This window comes from Silurus aristotelis (assembly GCF_946808225.1).
Source record: "Silurus aristotelis genome assembly, chromosome: 8".
NCBI lineage: Eukaryota > Metazoa > Chordata > Actinopteri > Siluriformes > Siluridae > Silurus > Silurus aristotelis.
Window position 1 is genome coordinate 14,426,229 of NC_139581.1, and position 21,194 is coordinate 14,447,422.

Here is a 21,194-nt window from a genome sequence, read left to right on the forward strand (position 1 = left end):
CCAAGAGGCCAACAGCAACACTCAAGAAATTCACTCCTTGGTCACTCCTTGCATGTGACTACCATCTCCTGTATTCTGCACAAGTCTGTGGGGTATTCTTAAATGGAAAACATGCAAGCCCATATAAATGTCAAAAGATTTATTCAATCCTCCCAAAACCATGTTGGTAAAGGTCTTATGGTCTGACGAAACAAAGCTTGAAGTTTTTGGCCATAATTCTAAAAGTTTTTTTTAAAACCCATGCTGAGCATCATCCAAGGAACACCATACCGACAGTGAAGCAAGGTGGGGGTAACATTATGCTTTGGGGCTACTTCTTTTCAGCTGGGCCAGGGGCACTTGTCAAGATACATCGGACAATTAATAGCTCCAAATGCCAAGATATTTTGGCATAAAATTTGTCCAAAAAGCTGAGCTGAAAATAAAGAGGAATTTCATATTTCAGCATGATGCAACGCACAAATCAAAATCAACAAAGTTCAGAAAAGGATAATAAAATTTCTTGAATAGCCCAGCCAGAGCACAGACCTCAATCCCATCAAAAACCTTTTTAACTTTACGCATCTAGAGTTTGGAATTTTATCCCACTCTTCTTTGCAATAAAGACTTAATAAAGGCAAAAGGTGTTTCCACAAATGATAGTAGTGAGAGGTTTTCAGACTTATGCAGGCTCTTATAGGGTTTTTTCTTTAATTAAATGTTCACAATTATCAAATATTAAAAAAGAATTTAGATTTTTGTTTGTTGGAAGATTACATTAAAGATTTAACAAGTTTGGCATTTATGTTATTATTTTTGTCTTTATATTTAAAAAGCCTGACATTTCATAAAGGTGTGTAGGCCTTTTATAGCCATTGTAGATAGATCTAGAAAATGACACTTCAGATGCAATTACATTTTTTTCGATCAGTGGAGATCGGTCAGGTACTGGAACATAGCCTTAACATTAAAAAAAAGTAAATAACATTTAATATTTGGTTGCATATCCATTACTTGCAATAAATGCATCCCACTGACATCACGAAACTATTATATTCTTTTTATCCAGGCTTGTACTGTAGCTTCTTTAAGTTCTTGTTTGTTTTAAGGGTATCTTCCTTCAGTTTCCTCTTCAGAGGTTTATTATATGCTTGATTTGGTTAAGGTATATGTTTTGATCTTCCGATTGATTATTGTTTTGGAGATTTTTCATAGCTCTTACAATGTTTCTGTTATTAAATTCTGTTGTTCCGTTGTCTGTTTGATAGCACATTCCGAATGATTGTATTATTATTATCCCTTACAGGTAGCACTCTGGTCTTCAGGTTGTTTCATCCTTTTTAACAGTAAATGTAGTCTTCACAGGTGAAAACCAAGAGTAGAAGTTAAAAGGTGTCGAACTGTTAAAACGTTACTGTAACAGGGCACACCCAGATAACAAGAAGTGCCTATAAGTATGCAGAAACATAGTGTGTAGCATGTCTAATAGTTGCCGGCTAACTGATATGATGTATATTTATTTAACTTTCGAATCATAAATACAGACAAATGGCCCATTCAATGCTTACATCCTGTAGATTCACAGGAAGAAGCACTTCTCTTAAGGAAGGGAGGAATATGTGGTGAAAGAGGGGGGGTCTGACCCAGAGCTTTGCTTCCTGTGTTTTAGCCTTCACTCCTTCCTTTCTTCAGTGGCCTTCCATGGGATCCTGTCATTTACAGCACAACAGAATAAACCGTGATGAAATGTTGGGATACTTTCTAATAAGAAGTTGAACTGACACACACGCACATGCGCAAACACAGTGATTGCATGATTTCAAGGACTCAAACATGTTAATACTTGCGTCATTACATCAATTCAAAGTCAGCAATCTGGTTTGAGCCTGAGTTTGGCGGCCAGTAATTCCCTGCGATGTTCTGGTTGGGTGGAACTATAGTGGAGCAATACTATAGAAAATTGGGTGACCACATCTAACATGAAACATGTGCAAGTCACACTCATTGTGTGGTTTAGGTCTGGAGACCTGGAGCCTTACCATTTGGTGATAGGTTTATCAGATATCTTTATACTATAAGGATTAGGAATTGCAGAGCGAGGTGAAAGAAACACATTTAGTTGAAAAGCCAAAAAGGTGATTATCAGGTTTACAATTGAGACTGATTTGTTGAAAGTCAGAAAGAATACAGAAAGATGAATACATATAGAGAAAAGCATGTAAAGTTAAGGGGAGGGCAAAGCAGAGAAGGAGGGAAAGGTAATTTGGAGAAGGAGGCGGGGTGAGTAATAGCGTGCCGCTCTCACACTCCGGCAAGCTTCTGAAGGGACACGGAGATCTTGTTAACGTCTTTAGAAGATGATATATGGGAAAGTATTATTTTAGACGTGACTTTTTGATGGTAAGTTATTTATTTTATTTGCTTATCACTTCACATCCTTTCCATGCAGCACGTGAACTCCTGTAGCTATTTTCTACTCTGATATTGTGGTTTCCTGCCTGTGTCTCTCTGGGCTCATAGAGTTTGTGTGCAGTATCTGTAGTAATCTGTTAACGCTTTGTTTATACACATCATAACCTCATAATAAGGGTTAAGGTTCTTATCGTCCAGCGTAATCTGGTTAGTTCGTGTATATCACCAGTATGGTATGACTGGGATCATTTCAGAGCAGTTTCAGACGAAACTCTGTGTCAGGTGGAAAATAGGGAGGAACCTTTATCAGTTGTGTTTGTAGCCCTGACTGTTTAATGATTTGTGAATGGTGCTTTCCTTGGAGCTCATAATTACAGTGTATGTGTGTCAGTAACACACAGTTTATGGGTCATATTTGTTTCCTGGTCTTGTGATTGGTGTTTTCTCGAGTATCATTTCCAATATTACGTCAACAAAGATCATAGGCAGGAAAAACATGTCCAGACACCATCTCGGGGTAGGTATGTGTCAAACCCTTGTATACTCAGCATGTTTTTTGTCCTGGCTTGTCTTTAGCAAATGCAACCTAACACAGAAATCTTCAGTGCATGGAAAAATACAAGTCGCTATGTCTAAGGTTGATGTGAGATGCCCCTTTGAACATTGGTAATCAAACAGTCGTCAAAATATTTTACAATCACCAACTACTTTATTAATACAATCTGTACACTTGCGCAGTTATTTAAAAGACAATCATGTTGCAACAGCCCAATGCATAACAAATGCAGATCAAAAAACATCAAGTATATGAAAGGGGAAGAATGTTATCTCAGTGTCTGTATTTAGTGCCAGACAAGCTGGTTTGAGCTAGTGTTCAAGAAACTGCTAATCTCTTGGGAGATCAACAGCACAACGGTCTTTTGAGTTTACACATCGCAGTGGTGTGAAAAACAGAAATCATCCAGTGTGTATTATCTCTTTGAACAGAATCAACCTATTGACTTGAGAGGTCAGCTAAGAATGACCAGACTGATTCAAGTTGACAGGAAGTCTGCTGTGACTCAATTAACCACTCTTTTTAACCGTAGTGTGCAGAAAAGTATTCAGAAAATGAACAATACACAGTGGATTGGCTACAATAACGAACTTGAGTCTTCAAAGTGATTTTTCTGTAATTTCTTTCTAACCTTTTTTTTTCTCTCTCCAAAGAGCGCTCAGTTGTTTTTTTTTGCAATACACTCTTCCACAATCTTCAAGTCAGTGTGTGTTTTGGGATAGTTGATATTTGAATCTCGCTGGATCACTAGATTTTTTTTTTGTTTGTTTTTCACACCAGTCTGTGTTAACTCACAAACCAGTTCTATCTGCAAATCCCAGGAGATCAACAGTTTCAGAATTATTCAAACCAGCCCATCTGGCACCAACAACCATTCCATTATCAAAGCCACTAAGATCACACTTTATTCTAATGCTTAATGTGAATATTAACTGAAGCTTTTGACTTATATCTGCATGATTTATGCATTGCACTGTTGTCAAATTATTGACAGGTTGGATAATTGCAAAAATGTAGCGGTATACTTTTATAATGTGTATATGTATATTCACAAAATTGCATGAAAACTATTTTGATTGTCTGTTAAACTGATTAAAGACCCATGTTTGTATATATTTGAGTATTAGTTGACATTACTGCAAAGTAGTTATCTTTGCCCTATATGCTTTACCAAGTATTGTTTTTGGCCCTCCTGAGTCTTGAATACTGGTGTACTTGTTTCTAGTCAGTTGTTGGAAACAAACATCCTGTGCTATTTGTAGTTTTTAATTCAACATCATCTGCTCATAATCATATTCAACAATTAATTTTTTTAATGTATGTAGTATTTTTTTCCTTTTATGAACTGCATGCATAACCATCATGATCTTCAGGTGTTCTTCTTTGAAGGCTATAGTGAGTGTGGTTTGTATAAAGTTGGATACACAGACACATTTTGGTATTGAGTGAAAATGCTCCAGTAAACAGGAGCATTTTGAATGGATGTGATGTGGTCAGATAGACCACAGCAATTAAGATCACAAGTTTGGAGTTGCACAGCTCCTACTCTGGGAGGAAATATGTGGATATTTGTATTAGTGGCTAGGGCACATCTACTGGTGCAAAACCCATCTGGTGTGCAAGTTTTTAGTTATTTTTTAGTTGGCATTAGAGCTATTTCTTGTTTACATTTTTATCTAATAGCACTGAGATTTAGAGCAGGCACATGCTCCATGTCTGTGCTCCTCGTGGCATTTTCTTACCATTCTTAATGACGGAAATTTCCATACTGATTCCTGAAAGAGGGCTTCCTGTTTCTGTGAGAAATGTGTGTGCATACTGAAATCTCTACCCTTTGTCTTTAAGTAGGTGGTGTTTATTGTTGATTTCTTTCCCACACTTAACAGAAACGACATGCGTGTGTGTGTGTGTGTATATGTATGTATATATCTATGTATGTATGTGTGTATGTATGTATGTATGTATGTATGTATGTATGTATGTATGTATGTATGTATGTATGTATATATACAGTACAGACCAAAAGTTTGGACACACCTTCTCATTCAAAGAGTTTTCTTTATTTTCATGACTATGAAAATTGTAGATTCACACTAAAGGCATCAAAACTATGAATTAACACATGTGGAATTATATATGGAATTATATACATAACAAAAAAGTGTGAAACAACTGAAAAATGTCATATTCTAGGTTCTTTAAAGTAGCCACCTTTTGCTTTGATTACTGCTTTGCACACTCTTGGCATTCTCTTGATGAGCTTCAAGAGGTAGTCACCTGAAATGGTCTTCCAACAGTCTTGAAGGAGTTCCCCGAGAGATGCTTGGCACTTGTTGGCCCTTTTGCCTTCACTCTGCGGTCCAGCTCACCCCTAAAACATCTCGATTGGGTTCAGGTCCGGTGACTGTGGAGGCCAGGTCATCTGGCGCAGCACCCCATCACTCTCCTTCATGGTCAAATAGCCCTTGATGCCTTCAGTGTGACTCTACAATTTTCATAGTCATAAAAATAAAGAAAACTCTTTGAATGAGAAGGTGTGTCCAAACTTTTGGTCTGTACTGTATATATATATATATATATATATATATATATATATATATATATATATATATATATATACAGTGGGTACGGAAAGTATTCAGACCCCCTTAAATTTTTCACTCTTTTTTATTTTGCAGCCATTTGCTAAAATCATTTAAGTTCATTTCTTTTCCTCATTAATGTACACATAGCACCCTATATTGACAGAAAAACACAGAATTGTTGACACTGTTGCAGATTTATTAAAAAAGAAAAACTAAAATATCACATGGTCCTAAGTATTCAGACCCTTTGCTCAGTATTTAGTAGAAGCACCCTTTTGATCTAATACAGCCATGAGTCTTTTTGGGAAGGCTGCCACAAGTTTTTCACACCTGGATTCAGGGATCCTCTGCCATTCCTCCTTGCAGATCCTCTCCAGTTCTGTCAAGTTGGACGGTAAACGTTGGTGGACAGCTATTTTTAGGTCTCTCCAGAGATGCTCAATTGGGTTTAAGTCATTGCTCTGGCTGGGCCATTCAAGAACAGTCACGGAGTTGTTGTGAAGCCACTCCTTCGTTATTTTAGCTGTGTGCTTAGGGTCATTGTCTTGTTGGAAGGTAAACCTTCAGCCCAGTCTGAGGTCCAAAGCACTCTGGAGAAGGTTTTCGTCCAGGATATCCCTGTGCTTGGCCGCATTCATCTTTCCCTTGATTGCAACCAGTCGTCCTGTCCCTGCAGCTGAAAAACACCCCCACAGCATGATGCTGCCACCACCATGCTTCATTGTTGAGACTGTACTGGACAGGTGATGAGCAGTGCCTGGTTTTCTCCACACATACCGCTTAGAATTAAGGCCAAAAAGTTCTATCTTGGTCTCATCAGACCAGAGAATCTTATTTCTCACCATCTTGGAGAACTCTATGCGGGTTTTTCATGTGTCCTGCACTGAGGAGAGGCTTCCGTCGGGCCACTCTGCCATAAAGCCCCGACTTGTGGAGGGCTGCAGTGATGGTTGACTTTCTACAACTTTCTCCCATCTCCCGACTGCATCTCTGGAGCTCAGCCATAGTGATCTTTGGGTTCTTCTTTACCTCTCTCACCAAGGCTCTTCTCCCCCGATAGCTCAGTTTGGCCGGTTGGCCAGCTCTAGGAAGGGTTCTGGTCGTCCCAAACGTCTTCCATTTGAGGATTATGGAGGCCACTGTGCTCTTAGGAACCTTAAGTGCAGCAAAAAAAATTTTGGAACCTTGGCCAGATCTGTGCCTTGCCACAATTCTGTCTCTGAGCTCTTCAGGCAGTTCCTTTGACCTTAATGATTCTCATTTGCTCTGACATGCATTGTGATCTGTAAGGTCTTATATAAACAGGTGTGTGGCTTTCCTAATCAAGTCCAATCAGTATAATCAAAAATTTCTGGACTCAAATGAAGGTGTAGAACCATCTCAAGGATGATCAGAAGAAATGGAGAGCACCTGAGTTAAATATTTGAGTGTCACAGCAAAGGGTCTGAATACTTAGGACCATGTGATATTTCAGTTTTTCTTTTTTAATAAATCTGCAAAAAGGTCAACAATTCTGTGTTTTTCTGTCAGTATGGGGTGCTATGTGTACATTCATGAGGAAAAAAAATGAACTTAAATGATTTTAGCAAATGGCTGCAATATAACAAAAAGTGAAAAATTTAAGGGGGTCTGAAAACTTTCCGTACCCACTGTATATATACACGTAATTGTACCTAAATCTTTCGGTACAGGGCTTTATACAATCCTTTTTACATGCTGAACAAAAGTTAAAATCCGAGTTCCCAATGGAACGTATAAAGTGGTGCACCACAAGTTTGTTTAGTCTCTGCCTTGCACGTTGAATACATTTTTTACAAACATACACAACAATGCCAGGGGTATAAAAAAGAACCTAGAGTAAGCATAGCGTCACTGTGGCTACTCACTCTGTACCGGAAATAAGATTCGTTTTGCGCATGCATGAAAACATTAACCAATCCATAGCAATATCTTTAGCCGCTAACCAAGAGGTGGCTAGCTTCTAATGCTAGCGCTATGGATTCTTTAGGGTTTTATGTACAATTTCAAGAATTTTTCTTAAAAGTAGAAAATCCTGACAATTCCACATATCGAGTGAGTAAATAAATGAAGGATGGAAGAAATTAAGACATTTGCTAAAGTGTGTGTGTCATATCTTTAGAAAATGTTATATTTAATGTAAAACACACTTCATTTATTTAATTTAATTTAATCAATTTGTGCCAATTTCTTTGATTACTCAATGTAATCAATATAATGAAAGTATATTGCATTAATTAGGTTTATTATTTTTATATATTTTATTTATACATTTTATTAAAATTATAAAAAAAAGTTACATTTAAATGTTGACCACAAATGTTTTCAATAATAATAATTAAAATTGCATTAAAAACCCGACAAGCAGTTTTGTTTGGCATTTCTTTTCCCGTACTGTACCAAAATTGAACTGAACCGTGACTTAAAAAACAGAGGTACATACCATACTCTTTTTTTATTTTATTTATTTATTTATTTATTTATTTTTACAGCCCTTTATATAACCATAAACACTGTATGGACAAAAGTTTGTGGACGCTTGATCATAAAATTTGTATGTACTTTTCAGACACTCTATCCACATTTAGTCCCCATTTGCTATAATGACTAACACTCTTCTGGGAAGACATTCCAATTGATTTTGGGGAGTGGTCAGATCAGATCAGATTTCGGCTCATTTAACCACAAAGGTGTTAGTAAAGTCAGGTATTGATATAGGGTGAGGAGGCCTGGAGTGCAGTCAGAGTTCCAATTAACCCCGGTGTTCAATAGTGATGAGGTCAGAGCTCAAAAACAGGCCGCTCAAGATATTCCACTTCAACCCATATAAACAATATCTTCATGGGGCTTGCTTTATGCACAGGGACATTGTCATGCTGGAACATGTTTGGGTCTCCTAATTCAAGTGAATGGAAAATGTACTGCTACATTCTGTACAATTCTGTGCCTCTAACTTTGTGGTAACAGTTTGGGGAAGACCCGCATATGGCTGAAAAAAGTCAGGTTCCCCAATACATTTGTCTATAGAGTATATTACAGTACTTAACTATAATACTTAATGAAAATGGAAAGCATTTGATCTTGAGGAAAATGTTGGTGCAAAGATTTTTGGTGCATACCAGTGGTTTAACGGTACACAAATTCAAGTTTCGGGACATTCCTCGGTTTTTAAGTCACGGTTCAGTTCAATTTTGTTACGGTTAGCAGGAAAAAATGCAAAACATAAAATGAAATTGCTTGTCATTTATTTATTTATGTAGTTTATTATTATTTGTGATTATAATTGTGATCAACATTTAAACAGTTTATATTATTTTAAACAATTTTAAATAAAATGCCTAGTTGCTTGAATATATAAAATAATATTTATAATATTTTCTGTAAATAAATTTGAAAAAAATCGAATTAACGCTATACACGTTTTTATTATATTGATTAAATGGAGTAATCAATTAAATTGCCACAAATTAAATTGATTAAATGAAATTTATATAAATGGAGATTTTTTTACATTTTAAATGTACATTTTAATTAAATACATGTACTGTTACACCCCTAATGCATACTGAAGTACAGATTGTTTCTATCTCTAGCGTTTACTCGGGAAGAATATTTCTCTCAGATCGGACAGTATACCTTCTGTCTCAGTTAAATAGCAATTATTCACTTTCACTTTCTTTCTAAATGTCTGTGCCACAAGCATAGCAATTATTTAAATAAATATATTTAATTATTAAAAACTGTAACTTTGTAAAGAATAAAACACGTGATAAAAATAAACCCAATGGTTGTTGTGATGCAATTGCAAAACATCTCAAAGTGAACATCCCTTATTTATTATTTAATAAAACCTCAATCTAAAGGCCTATGTTTTATTTATTTATTTAGTTTTAGTTAATAAGATGAGAATACAGATTGTCTTTCTACTGAGAAAAAAAAATTCCTCCTAGTGGAAACCTAAAGTGCTGACACTGGGGATTCCTTCTAAAATGGCTAAATTAACATGTTGGAGAAAACCTTAACAATTCTAGTTTTGTAAAAAGCCTTACATTGAATACTTTCCATTAAAGTCCCTGGGTAATGTGTTGCTGTAGAAATGAAAATTAGTTAGAAAGAGTGCACTAACATATCCTGTGGTTTGCCCTACAGATGGTTCTGCTGTCAAGATGAAGTTATCAGCAGGTTAATAATGGTTTCAGCTGTATGAGTTTTATCACAGAGATCTTACTGACCACAAGATAAGCGATAGAGTCTATGCTACAGTTTGTTTGTGTGTGGTGGCGGGTGTATGTGTGTGTTTGGTGATGAGCTGATGCCAGCAAGACGCCGGGACACAGGAATGTAGTTAATGCAGCGGAGCAGAGACGGACACGGTGAAAGACCGATGAGTTACCGGAATACTGCTAACTCTGTGTACTGTGCCAGCATCCTGAGTGGCGAATGGGGGGCTGGAGGAAGGACCTCCACCTATGGCAGACGTTACTGAATCGCTCTTTATCAGCACAGAGAAAAGACCTTTCTCTATCTCTTTTTGGCCACACAGAGGGAAAATGCTCAAAGGGAACCTTGTTGATTTTAGTTGGCAGTCCTTTTTTTCTTTTCCTTAAAGGATGTTGTGGGTAAGGGAGATATAGTCACTATTGCTTAGTTGCATCCGTTATCTGCTGGATTTAGACCTGAGGTCACTGAGTGACAGAGATGAACAGAGTAGTCCATGCTTTCCTAATCTGTCACTTTGCTGATGGTTTAACTCTCATCCTCTTCCTGTGCTTTGTTCTCTTGTATCATGATGATTACTTTCAAGTTGCTTGCATGGCAGAATTGGTTTTAGAACAAAGCAAATATTCATTTAAATAAATATCTTATACATATATATGTACAGTGATTTTGAATTGGTATAAGTAAAGTGTGTATTATATGCTATGTGTTATATGTACAGAAATTAAACAGAAAGGTCTCATTTTTCTTTCTCTAATGCAGGTAGTACCATTGAATCTGTCTCTAGATGCATTGCTACAGATGTCCAGTTCTCAGATACAGGAGACCATGAGGAAACTGGGCTCCAGTGCTGATGAGTGCACCCGCATCACTGCTGCCCTCTCCTGTCTCACAAGCCCCACCACCTCCTCCATCTCCTCCATATCCTCCGCCTCAAGCTCTGGGCCATGGACAGGTGGGTCTTCCTTGCCATTTGATCTGCTACAGATATCTCGTTTGACACGTGGTATCAGGATATGACAAAAAAATTAAATATATTTTAGTTTGGAATTGAATAGCAAATACATTTCCATAACTTCAACTTCTGAAGTAAAATTTAAAAGAACTGCAGGAGTACTGTTATTTATTATATGATAGAAAATATGTAGGGATAAGAGAGTGTCTATGCAGTTGTCATCTATCACATATTCTACTCAGCGTTCTCTGTTATCTCAGAAAGAATATGTCCGGCTCAAAAAGATTTAGATGTCGCCTTTTTAATGGATCTGCATATTTTATTGCCTGTGCACATCACTGCTAAGTTTTTGGGTTAGTGATTTATGTTCTCTAACTTTGGTGTCAATAGGACGGGAGCTCAAAGATGACGGAGTTCCCTGGATTGTAGAACCTGCTCTCTGTGACATTAACACTTCATTCTCATCGAAGCAGCTTTCCTGCTCCACTCAAAGCCCACAATCCCACAGCCCAAAACCAGCCATTCGGGTTCCTTTAACCTCCACGATGCCCGGCACCCAACGTTCTGTCTCTGTTTCTGCTGTAAGCTCTCTGGACTGCCCAACTGGATCCTATGTGACCCCAATGTTGAACGGAATAGCTGACCCTTTCTACTCCTCACCTCAGATGCTACGGCACCCACTGGGACATGTATCAACTCCGCCCCCTACCCCACCCACCATTCGGAACGAGCTCCTGAAACTTCCTCACACACCACCACCACCATCCAAATTGCGCCAGCTTTTCCCCACCCTGCCTCGCAGCAAGAGCCACACACAGCTCGCTAACCGCATAGAGGAACCTGCACACAAGTAGGTGCAACTACTTTCCAATGAGTATATTATGAATCTTAGTTGAACTTAGTTGCCATTGCTTACATCACTTGTATACTTTCTTCAGTGAGCCTTTACTGAGAACGAAAAAGAAAGTAAAACAAAGTGCCCTGGCCCCAGAAGCTGATCATAATCAGAGCTTGAAGCCAGACTTTCTATTGGTATATTCAACATAATGTGTGTGTGTATATGTATGTATATATATGTGTGTGTATATATATATATATAATATATATATTGCATTGCTGCATGTAACCCAGACATTTGTTTCGCAGGAAAGGAACTCTTCTAGAAACATTTATAATTTAAAACTGTCTGAATGCAAGAATTTGATCCTAGATGATACAATTTATTTAGACACCATAAATAGAAACTCATTAAAGAAATTTTTTTTTTTTTTAATTAAAAAAACTTTATCCAAAACCAGGCATATTAAGATGTGACCTTTCCATTTCTCCAACCTTCTCAGCATCTATTAGCACTGGCTTTTCTTTTTTAATTTTGTTTTATTTTAAAATTAATGAAAATATTGTTTTTCTGTGTATTCTAGCTCTTTAGAAAATCTTTTAATTTTGATGTACAGTATTAGTAAAGTATATGCTGCATGTTTAGATGTTCTTGAATGGGGGAAATTGTAGCTCAGTGGTTTAGGATCTTGGTTACCGATCAGATGGGCAGGGGTTCAAGCCCCTGTATTGAATAATTGACACCCTTGGACTCTTTAGATATGCCCTCAATTCTCTGTGCTCCAGGAGTGCTGCATCTTGGTTGACTCTGCTTGTAGTCCCCAGTTTTTCAAAATTGTCAGGATATGCAGAGAAATAATTTTACGGTGCTGTAGTGTATATGTGCCTATTTCTTTCTTTCTTTCTTTCTTTCTTTCTTTCTTTCTTTCTTTCTTTCTTTCTTTCTTTCTTTCTTTCTTTCTTTCTTTCTTTCTTTCTTTCTTTCTTTCTTTCTTTCTTTCTTTCTTTTTTTTCTACTTATTTGGTTACTTCTCAAGAAAATCTTCTTTAAAAAGGATAGCTTGTTCCATTTGTAAATTGAACATCTAGCTTCCACTGAGATGTAAACAAGGGACACTGATGCCGTCACATTTCATTTAATGCATTAAAATATTATTGAATGCTATACTACACACTGGAGTGCTATACTAGACATTTCTATCTCATAAAACATGGAAGGTAAACATTTGCTAAGAAAACTGTGTCATGATCTCATAATGCAGTAAAATTTTTATCCTATACCTTAAGTGCTTCGATTTCCTTTGTTGCTGATAATCAAATAGATTATTTTTATTCATCTGCCTCAGTGAAATACAATTATAAATGTAGTATAATGCCATTTATGATACATGATTTATGATGATTAAGATAAACTACCGTATTTTTTCGGACTATAAGACGCAACTTTTTCCCAACGTTTTGAACCTCGCGGATTAAACAACGAATCGGCTAATTTATGGATTTTTCCTTGGTTTTTCCCAGTTTCATAAACTTCAAGGCAAAAAACTGAACCCCATAACATTAGACCAAAAAAATTTCCGAACGGAAACGAAAAAACGCACTTCACCTTTGTTCTGAGCTGCACGGCATCGGGAGAAAAACTTCACTGATGGAGATTTTTAAACGCATGACGATGCCAAAAGAAAAACTCCCAAGAGAAATAGTTGTGAAAGGAAGGAGGAAGACAGTGAACAATGACTTTCTTGGTAGGCTACTGTTTAGATACAAGCCGTTGTAACGCGTTGAGTCTGGGTGAAGGGAGAGCTCACTAACTCCAGTTGCAACAGAAATCATATAAGCACAGACAGGTTTCCAAAACTTGTTCTTTTTTATTTTTCTTGGCAACAGCGTTACAGGTTAGTCAAAGAAACTTGAGAAATGAGCATCAGACAATAATGACATATTCCTCGGTCTTGCACACATGCAGTAATACCGGGAAAAATGTGGCGGCAGGCTATTCCCAAAATACCGCTCTGCTCTTAAAGTAGCCACAACATATTTCATCCGTTACACCGTGTAACAGACACTGTCTTTCGTTAAAGCCTGTGTAAAGTTCATTAGTTTCAGTGTAGACACCTGCGGCTTATAGACATGTGCGGCTTATTTATGTTTAATATAAAAATCTTTGTCAAATTCAATGGGTGCGGCTTATATATGGCTGCGCTTAATAGTCCGGAAATTACAGTAATTACATCTATTATTTGTTTATTTTTGTTAATAAAAAAAAAAAAATAGCAGGTAAAACCTGGATATTATCATTAATACTTTTAATTTCCGCTTTCATTGCAATGTAAACAATGGTTTATTTTGACAATTAAGTTATTTTCACATTTCCTTTTACATTTTCAGGAAGCTCACTGTATAGCACAGTCAAGAGTGTGTCAGACTCATATGGGCTAAATATTGCTCATGCTTTGTTCATCACCACAGTGCATATTTTCACATTACAGCCAGTGAGCATAATGTCATATGGGTGCATCATAACACACTCTTGGTGGAATGCTAGAATCCCCACCCACCCATGGGCACACCTACATTCTGCATTTCTCACCATTGTCATACTGAGGCCATCCTCCTGCCTGAAGTTCTAAAATTGACCATTCATTCTTGTATCACACGATGCTATTTTCTGGTTTTAAAGCTTCACGTATCTAACCGAAACAGCATTAGTCATCAGTTTCAACTAATTTCTTTTGTATTTCTAGCTTTACGCTGGTCAGGGGTGGGGGAATTGTAAGTTCTAATGCATTCATATACATCTTTCTCCTATGTTCCACAGGAATGTGAAGAAGAATAAAATGCTTCCAAATATGCATGTAAATGTGCAAGATGTGAGAAACGGCTATGAGGATTCACCCTCACGCTCACCACTGCTCTCTGTGCCCTCTCCCAACACACGCGTTCATGTGGAAAGTCCAACACTGACAGGTAGATCCACTTCTACTTCTTGAAGCCTATGGAAGGCAGAGTAGCTCGTTACCAATATTGGATTATATTTCTGTTTTCTGCTTATTCTTTGGGCCTTTTGTGATTCTGTTAGACAAAGGAAAATCTCCACAGGCTGTGAGGAGGGATTATGGTCTTACAATCACACATAGGTGAGAATTGAATTGTTGCTTTTTCTATAATACTCCAGTCTGTTTTTGTATTTTCTTATTCATCCTTTATCAATTTTATTTTCATTTTAGCAAGAAACATATATTTTTAATATCTTTAAAGGTTTTCCACCAAGTCATGGTTCTCCCAGACGTGTGCGGTGTGTCGGAAAAACATGCTCTTTGGTGTAAAGTGCAAACACTGCAAGTAAGTCACACCACAGGTGCCCTAGCTTTTGAATCATGCCTCCATATATCAGCTAATGATTTTTGCATCTTCAGGTTAAAGTGCCACAACAAGTGTACCAAAGAAGCACCTCAGTGCCACATAATTCCAAGTGGGTGTCATGTAACATTTCATAATAAATCAAAATACATTTTATAATGCAGTCAGCAGTAATTTAAGGATTACTTTTGTTTTGTTTTTTCTAGTTTTGAAAATTAGAAGAACAGAGTCGGTTCCATCTGACATCAATAACCAAGTGGAGCGACTACCAACAACTACACAGTTTGGCACATTACCCAAGATTTTAAATAAAAAGGCAAGAGTGGCACAATGCAGAAATAAATCATTCTTCTTCATAAGCACATTTCAAGCATATTTGCACACACACACACACACACACACACACACACACACACACACACACACACACACACACACACACACACACACAGGATGAACTGTTGTTGTTTTTTATACATTTGAGACATTCAGGTTGAAGATCAAAAGGTAAATCTGTGATTTAGTCATCAGATCAGAATTTTAGCTTTCATTTCCTGATATTTGCATCTAGCTGTGCTAGACGAATTAGAACTTAGTTGAACATGTGAGTGTCAAGGGTTTCTTTTTTCCAACAGTTTATATATCTAATTATCTATTCTTGCTTTGAGCCAGACATAATAATTCATATAATACATTTATTTAACAGATATGGTAGGACTTTATAGAGAAATACATCGTTTAGGAAAGAGATAGGTTTAGGATAGATGCTTTCTTCTTGCAGTTTCTTTGTAACATGACAGTTACTTTCCACAAGCCATTTGACTACTCAGGACAAAGGGAATTGGACTGACTAACACACACACACACACACACACACACACACACACACACACACACACACACACACACACACACACACACACACACACACACACACCAAACTCATTGTTTGCACAAAATTGCTGCTATGTGTTTGCATTTACATAATTTTCTTCATATGGAAAAATAATTGTCATATGGACAATAATGCACCATCACAAATCCACTGTACTGGTTGGTGCTGCAGTGTCACAGTGTCTACTGTCTCACTCTTGTTTGTTTTTTTTTGTTTTTTTTTTGTTTTTATTAAATGTTGCCCACTTGCACTTTATGAAGTGTCCTAGTTAGTTTCATGTAGTTCTGTGTTTTGTTAGGTTTTTATTTATGTTGTCTTATGTATTATAACAGAAATTAAATTGTCCCCCTTAGGATCTTCCTCCACCTGTCAGTCAGCCAGACTCCAGCAGTAACCCCTCTTCTACCACCTCCTCCACACCTTCCTCACCTGCCTTCAGCTCAAGCAACCCACCAAGTGCCACTCCACCTGCAAACCCCTCGCCCAAAGGGCCCACTGATGACCGTTTTAATTTCCCAGGTCAGCAAATAACACTAACACTAATACCGCCCTGTAACCTTTCAATGATCTGCAAGGATTGTGAAGAATGACGTCATTTTGTATAGTCTACACTATTAATCTTTATCTTTTAGAGGCACAGTGAACTAAACATGAAAGGTCTTTCTCTAACCGAGCTTTCTTTCCTTACATTTTGCTTGGGTGATTTTCTTTTTTACACTGTGATCACACTGCGGTCACACTAGCTTCCTGCTATTATCAGCTCAGACAACAGTTTATCTTCCCTGGTGAGTTAACACTGTCTTTATAACTCTGTGTTTTTTCAGATCTTTCAGACTAACAAGTTACTGCAAAATAATATGATTTGTTGGGTTTCTACAGTTTATATACCTACAAGCTTTGCAAAACAACAGTGCTTTTAATTTGTGTGGTTTCTAACGTCACCTTGTGGACACTGTGAGGCATTGCACTCTTTGCTATCTTTGCTCAAGCCTGCACACACACACACACACACACACACACACACACACACACACACACACACACACACACACACACACATACATGTTTTTTTTTTTTTTTTTACAGTAAGTGGAAAAATAATTCAACACAATGTAACCATTATTCTTTCTACATTGTACCTTGTCATCACCTGCAAAAAGTAAAATCCTAAGCAGTTTATATTTAAAGTCCTGTCAGATTGTTTGGAAAATTTCTCGATTTTCTGGTTTTAGTACATTTTTAAACTAAACCTTAGGATGAAAAATCCTAGTTTACCAAGTTACACTACTCTCAGCTATATAGAAATTAAATACTTTTCTGTGATGTCTATAAATTTTTGTGGCTCAATTTTCTTACAGATATATCGAGTTCTCAACATCAAGATGGCCATGACTCAGGGTAACGCATCTTATGCTACTGTTTAGACAGAGCTCTATAGAGCAGTGTTGGGCTGTGCATTTGATACCTGGGCCTTTAGTGAGGACTTACCCAACTTAATCCACCTCCTAATACCACCACTATCACGTCGCAATTATAGAAACCATCTAGACAATACAAAAACACAATATAACAACGCATGGCATTACAGAGAGAGAGGCGTTTTACATATGGAGGGTGAATACCATTTTACTAAAGCAACCTCCAAACCTACAACTGCAACTGTGCACCTATATCATCTGGATCAGTTCAGAATCAATATTTGTCTAATAACATGACAAAAACATAAAAATGTAAATAAAATACACCCTACTCACCAGAGATGCAGACTCATTCTCAGAGTCTGTAAGCCAGTGGTACCGCTCGTATTCACTGGTCTGGAAGTGGCGGTCAAACCCTGAGACAAGTTAGCTAGCTTCAGGGTTGGACCTCTCCTAGCCGTCTAGCTTTTCTTGAAAATGTATTTTATAATTAAAATACATTTTTCTTCCTCCATAGGTGTAAAAAAAAGTCTAAGGCTACAGACTTGTGTTGCCAGTCGAACTGTAACAGTTTCCCTCTAACCAACCAATCAGAGGACCGAAAAATGCTAACGCTATTCTGGGCCAGCTAGCTGCTCTGTGAAGCGAATATGAAATCTGATTGGTTAAAGAAACAGACCAATTTCTTAGGGAGACCATGGTAAAAAGCCCAGCAGTACACACTTTGAAGGCCCTGAGAAGATTAGATTGACATAGCAGCACATGCTGAAATCTGATTGGACATAAAAAATCTAACATCCAAATACACGTACTGGAAGCAGTGCAGCCAAGAAAACACTACGAAATAAAGAGAATAAACTGTTTGGAATAGATTAATACAATTTCATAGGACAAAAATTACAATTTAGGTTGTAAATGTAGGTCAGTGATCTGATAGTGTTTAGGCCAGCAGAGAAGGCTTTGCTGGCCCTGACCGCCCGCCACTGCTATAGAGTACATGTTATACTACATTTATACTTAAACCATCCAAATGTATGTAAAGAAACAATATGGAATTATGTAGTTAACAAAAAAGTGATAAACAACCCAGAATATATTTTAGATTTTAGATTGTCCAAAGTAGTTACATTTAGCTTTTAAGACAACTACAACTACTGTACAATTATATATTATGGCAAGAAACACTTAGTTAATTAAATAGAAAAGACTGAAATTATGGTCAGTCTGAAAAATCTCTAGGACTTTAAATGTATACCCAAGTGTAGTTGCCAAAACCATCAAACACTATGATAAAAGTCCAAGAGTTACCTCTGCTGCAGAGGATAAGTTTATTAGAATTACCAACCTCAGAAACCGCTGATTAACAGCACCTAAGGTTAAAGCAAACACGAATACCTTTCAGAGGTTAAGTGGCAGACATATTTCAACATCTACTGTTAAGAGGATGACCGTCATGGTAAAAAAACAAAACAAAAAACAATGCTTTGGAATAACAACAAGCAGTCTGGGCCAAGAAACACAAGGAATGGACATTAGGTCAGTGGAAAACTGTCCTTTGGTCTAAGTTGAGCACATTTGTTGGTTATAACTACCTTGACTTTGTTAGACAGAGAGGGTGTATGGACAGTTCCTTAACTGTGACACATAGAGAACGAGTTATGATGGTTTGAGGGTGCTTTATTTTGCAGTAACATGCTATCCCATTTGGTTTGCACTTAGTGGGACCATCCTTTGTTTTCTAACATGACAATGAACCCAAAGTGAGAGAATAGCAAGTGTGTGCAAAGCTGTCATCAGAGAAAAAGCAACTTTGAAGAATCAAAAACATCAATTATATTCTAGGTTATTTAACACGTTTTGTTGACTACATTATTCCAGATCATGTGTCATATTTTCAGTGTGTTCAGTATTAATATACAATAATAAAAAAAAAAAATCCACTGACTGTATATACACTATTGCTAAAAGTTTGTGGAAACATGAACTTTCCTGCCATATTTGGTTCTTTTTCAAACTGTTACCACAAAGCTGGAGCAGCACAATTGTATAGGATCTCTTTGAATGCAGTATTATTACATTTTGCGTTCACTTGAACTTGAAAACGAAACCTGTTCAAGCATGACAAAACCCTTGTGCGCAAAGTGATCTCCGTGAAGATATGATTTATGTGGTTTGAAGAGAAAGATCTCCGATGGTGTGCGTTAGAGCTCTGATCCTCAACCCTACTAAACACCTTTGGGATGAATTGGAACACCGACTGCACCCCGTCTCCTCACCTCACCTACATCAGTACCTGACTGTCCTTGTTTCTGATGAACCTCCAAATCTCCACAACCACACTCCAAAATGTAGTGGAACGTCTTCACAGAAAAATGGAGGAAATATTAAGAGCAAATTGGGACTAAATGTGGAATAAAAACACATACCATATTTATGACCAGGTGTCCACAAACCTTTTGGCAATATAGTGTGTGTGTGTATATATATATATATATATATATATATATATATATATATATATATATATATATATATATATATATATATATTTATATATATATATATGTATGTGTGTGTGTGTGTGTGTGTGTGTGTGTATATATATATATATATATATATATATATATATATATATATATATATATATATATATATATATATATATATATATATATATATATATAGATAGATAATATACACACACACACACACACAGTGCAACCTCGATACTCGTGGGATTTACGTTCTATGACCCCTCGCGAGTAACAAAAACTCTCTTCAAAAAACTTTTTATGGTTCCTTTTTCAAGGGGAATTGTACATGTACTGTAAACACAACAAATACTTGTGATAAATGTTTTATTTACTACTTTGAATGAATAATACAATAATAAAACATTTTTTCAAACATTTTTATGTAATTTATAGTACAATGTTGAAATGTTACTCTTTTGAGCCACTAGCTGCTTCTCGCAAAATATCAGATTTATCACGAGTTACTCTTTGTCCCGTTCCAAATGAAAAGTCGGAGTGTCATAAGTGTCAAGGTCACGAGTATCAAGGTTGCGCTGTGTGTAGTAATATATACAGTATATGAAACATGAAAAAAGCTCAAATGTTTGACATATCCTTTCCTGTTTTCAGAGAGACAGAGCACGTAGGTAGTGAGGTGATTACACCAACAGTGAGGCAGGAAGACACAGCTGTGGTGAGTATGCCAGACAGAATGTCTCAGTACTTCAACCACAGAATATTTGAGAAATGAAACAGGCTTTGAAATTCATAGATTTTAAAGGATGTTTTAGGATGTCCAAGATTTTATTTCTCTTACAAGATACAATTATCTTACCATTATAATATAAAAAACAAAAAACAGCTAAAATACACCTGATACAAACTAAAGAAAAGACTAAAGATCGGTGGTATTCTGAATTCTGATAATGACCAGAATATTTCAGCTTGAAAAACCTGTTTCTGTCTTAAAGACATGACCTCTGATAGATGACTTCAGACTTGCACCCATATCAGGGCTTGTGATGACTTTGTCTTGTATAATACATAAGTAAAATTTAATGGCCATAATTTTGAGCATAAATATCACTCATTTCATGAGTGGGCTGGGTGATATGGCCTAAAAAATTTTTTTTATTTTTCACAAAAAATCCGATTTGCGATTTAAATCGATTTTTCCCCCCTGCTTAAAATCAATCTGCATATGACACAAAAAAAAGTTCAAAAAAAGTTTTAACTTTATTAAATAAAGTTTAATTACCCTTCTGGGATTATAACCCACTTTGGTTTAAAGTGCAATCAGAAACAACAAGCCAAAAATACAAGATTGCCCTGCCATTGCAAATTGTGAAAATAAACCGTAACATAACATTAAAATGAGCAAACCTACAAATAAAAATGTGGTTTTATGAGTGTTTGAATGTAGAACATGGTTAAAAATGCACGTCTTT

At 36.7% G+C, this 21,194-nt stretch overlaps 1 protein-coding gene across 6 annotated transcripts in view; it reads left to right on the forward strand.

Moving 5' to 3' along the window:
- Positions 1–21,194, forward strand: part of ksr1b (kinase suppressor of ras 1b) — a 42,345-nt gene that overhangs the window by 14,405 nt on the left and 6,746 nt on the right. For 2 of the 6 annotated variants that reach the window (XM_083548581.1, XM_083548580.1), the window contains 11 exons: positions 10,531–10,723; positions 11,114–11,573; positions 14,379–14,527; positions 14,640–14,697; positions 14,819–14,902; positions 14,977–15,032; positions 15,127–15,236; positions 16,169–16,334; positions 16,559–16,600; positions 17,174–17,213; positions 20,377–20,440. In XM_083548581.1, the coding sequence (XP_083404707.1) occupies positions 10,531–10,723; positions 11,114–11,573; positions 14,379–14,527; positions 14,640–14,697; positions 14,819–14,902; positions 14,977–15,032; positions 15,127–15,236; positions 16,169–16,334; positions 16,559–16,600; positions 17,174–17,213; positions 20,377–20,440 (1,422 nt within the window). Of the gene's footprint in view, positions 1–1,975; positions 2,380–10,530; positions 10,724–11,113; positions 11,574–14,378; positions 14,528–14,639; positions 14,698–14,818; positions 14,903–14,976; positions 15,033–15,126; positions 15,237–16,168; positions 16,335–16,558; positions 16,601–17,173; positions 17,214–20,376; positions 20,441–21,194 lie in introns of those variants that run through there. The other 4 variants (XM_083548583.1, XM_083548582.1, XM_083548584.1 and 1 more) reach the window with 3 other exon arrangements.